Source organism: Penaeus chinensis, chromosome 10 (genome assembly GCF_019202785.1).
Source record: "Penaeus chinensis breed Huanghai No. 1 chromosome 10, ASM1920278v2, whole genome shotgun sequence".
In the NCBI taxonomy this organism is placed as follows: domain Eukaryota; kingdom Metazoa; phylum Arthropoda; class Malacostraca; order Decapoda; family Penaeidae; genus Penaeus; species Penaeus chinensis.
The window spans coordinates 21,584,194-21,586,693 of NC_061828.1; the positions used below are offsets into that span (position 1 = coordinate 21,584,194).

The 2,500-nt window shown below is 44.4% G+C and overlaps 1 protein-coding gene across 1 annotated transcript in view; it reads right to left on the reverse strand.

Moving 5' to 3' along the window:
- The window catches only part of LOC125029791 (T-box transcription factor T-like), a 6,111-nt gene that overhangs the window by 2,427 nt on the left and 1,184 nt on the right, over nt 1-2,500 (reverse strand). Inside the window, exons 2-5 of the mRNA XM_047619943.1 lie at nt 2,088-2,352; nt 1,081-1,215; nt 321-444; nt 1-94 (exon numbers count right to left, since the gene is read on the reverse strand). The exon at nt 1-94 is cut by the window's left edge and continues 80 nt beyond it. Coding sequence (XP_047475899.1) covers nt 1-94; nt 321-444; nt 1,081-1,215; nt 2,088-2,352 — 618 coding nt within the window. The remainder of the gene's footprint in view (nt 95-320; nt 445-1,080; nt 1,216-2,087; nt 2,353-2,500) is intronic.

The window sequence follows — 2,500 nt, forward strand, 5'->3', positions numbered from 1 at the left end:
AGGCTTGCGGGGGTTGAAGCCAGACCCATGGTAGGAGGAGTCTGTCCGTAGGCCACGCCTCCACCGCACACTCCGCCTCCCATGTACCAGCCATCTACGGGAAAATGATTGGCTGATTAGTACCATGATGAGAGAGTGTGACTGGATAGACGTAGAATGGGTGGAGCTTGCGATATTAGTATAGTTATAACATCTATAAGCTATAATGACATTATTACAATAAACTTGTATCCTCAAGCTATGAGACTTGAAAGTGAGATCCATCCTAAAACGAATACCAGCGGAAGCCAAAGGCACAGGAGTGAGGTTGAGATACTTACATTGTTGGTGGTGGGGCTGCGGGTAGGAGGCCATAATGTCTCGCTGGGACTGGAGATCCGGCCGCTCCTTGGAGTCGAGGAAAGCCTTGGCGAAGGGATTATGCTTGATCTTAAGAGCGGTTACCTGAAAATCAAGGGATGATAGTATTAATACCTTTGTCGGTCTAATATTTTATCATATGGCATATTTAAAGAACACCCATCACCCCAGAATATAATTCAGGCCCAACCATAAGGCAAAACAGGTGATCCTAAGCTATATAAATTCTTATCTAAATCCATGAAGGATCTAGCGGTAGTGACGTCATAGTAACGCGCGGCGGAAGATTATGAGGGTGACATTGTTTAGCGACTTGGCGACTCCACCCAGCGATACCAAAGGGCCCGACCCTTTATGTCGCCGCCGCCTTCTGATATTACTAATATCTCGTTTTACAACTCTCATTGATATAATTGATTTTATTTTATGAACTGTTCTGACGGTGTTTAAAACAAATACTAAAAATATTATTGGGTGCGGGATATTTAGGAGTAACTGTTCACAAGGTCTATCTGGTAAATAATACGATTTTATCTTGTTAATGATGAGCCCTAGAGTTAGAGGATTATACAGACAGCCACGGAAAGCAGGTACGAGATTGCCGCAAATCCGATTGAACGAGCGGCGTTTTTTGTGACAAAGATAAACACTATGGGACATGCCTCGCCGTGTACGAGACTGAGATTGACTTAGAATATCGGCCAAAGTTGGGTTACTCACCTCCTCGTTCTGGTAGGCGGTGACGGCGATGAACTGGCACTCAGGAAAGGCGTGGCAGGAGATCGTGCGCTGTTCGGCGCCGACTTGCACCACGTGGAGGCGGGGCTCGTACTTGTGCAAGCTGTTCAGCATGATCTGAAACAATGACGATTTCGAAATTAAAATCGCGGCTTTCTAATGAGCACTGCTAAAATGATGAAGTTTGATGACCCTGTTAAATAATCTTAAATGACTGAAACTATAGTCTATAGAACTTAAGCGTTAAAAATAATGAAAAGCTTGGTTTTGTTTATGGTTTGACAGTTAAGAAGAGTCGTTCATTTCCGAAATTTATTGTAGTCGTAAAAATTTTCAATGGTCAATCAGTGGCGTAATAAATATGTCAATGGTACACGTGAAGCAGGCACAGAAAATGCATGTTTATGAGATCAGCGAGTGCCTTTGATCGGAATCAAAAAGTCCTTTGACCACTGCCATTTTTGAAACTTTAGCATTTAAAAAAAAATTAAGGGAGTGATTGCATTCATAAATTAGGGCCACTGAGTGATTTATAGCTCGCGTTTAAGGGATGGTCAGGGTGCCTCACAGTGCCAGGACAGGACACTAAACACGACCGCAAAGGCCACTCAGAAGGGTGCCTCTTCTAACCACGCGTTCATCTATATGGGTTATTACTGATTTTGTTATCTTCATCAGCTTGTAACAATAATGTTAAGAATAATTTCTGTATATCCTGACACGAATTGTATAACTGATATAGTACTAATGAATCCTAGACATCAAATATGGCGGATAACGGAATGACGGCGATGAATAACCGGCGCCAGATGAGGGACAGTGCCTTGTGCCATCACCCATAAAACGGAGATGGTCGAGGTCTTACATTATGCGTTTATGACGCTCAACAGATTTTCACTCACTTTTTTCCTAAGAACGTATTTTTCCCAGAAGAACACGTTATTTCAATATTCGAACACGCGTTAAAAATCAAATTGTTTAAAACTCACCTGTCCGTTGCCGTTAGTTTTGTTGGTGAGCTTCACTTTGGCGAAGGAGACTGGCTCCTTCATCCAGTGGTTTCCGAAGTTGGGGGAGTCGCAGTGGATGTAGACGGCCGAGGAGGGTGCCACTTCGGGCTTGCCTCCGGCCACCCACTCTCCGTTGACATACTTCCACCTGTGGTTGTCGATCTGCACGAACTCCAGCAAGATGGAGTACATGGCAGAGGGGTCGAGGCCGCTGATGCTCACCTTCACCACTGGGAACATGCGTCTGAGGGAGAGAGAGTTGCATATTACTAAAATGAATACAAATATTTAGATTAAGCATGAGTGATTAACTTTTTCGCAAGACAGACAGACGCCAGGGCCAGTTGACAGAACGCGGGGTAAGGAAGGGGGTAGCGGAAGGGGGAGGGTGC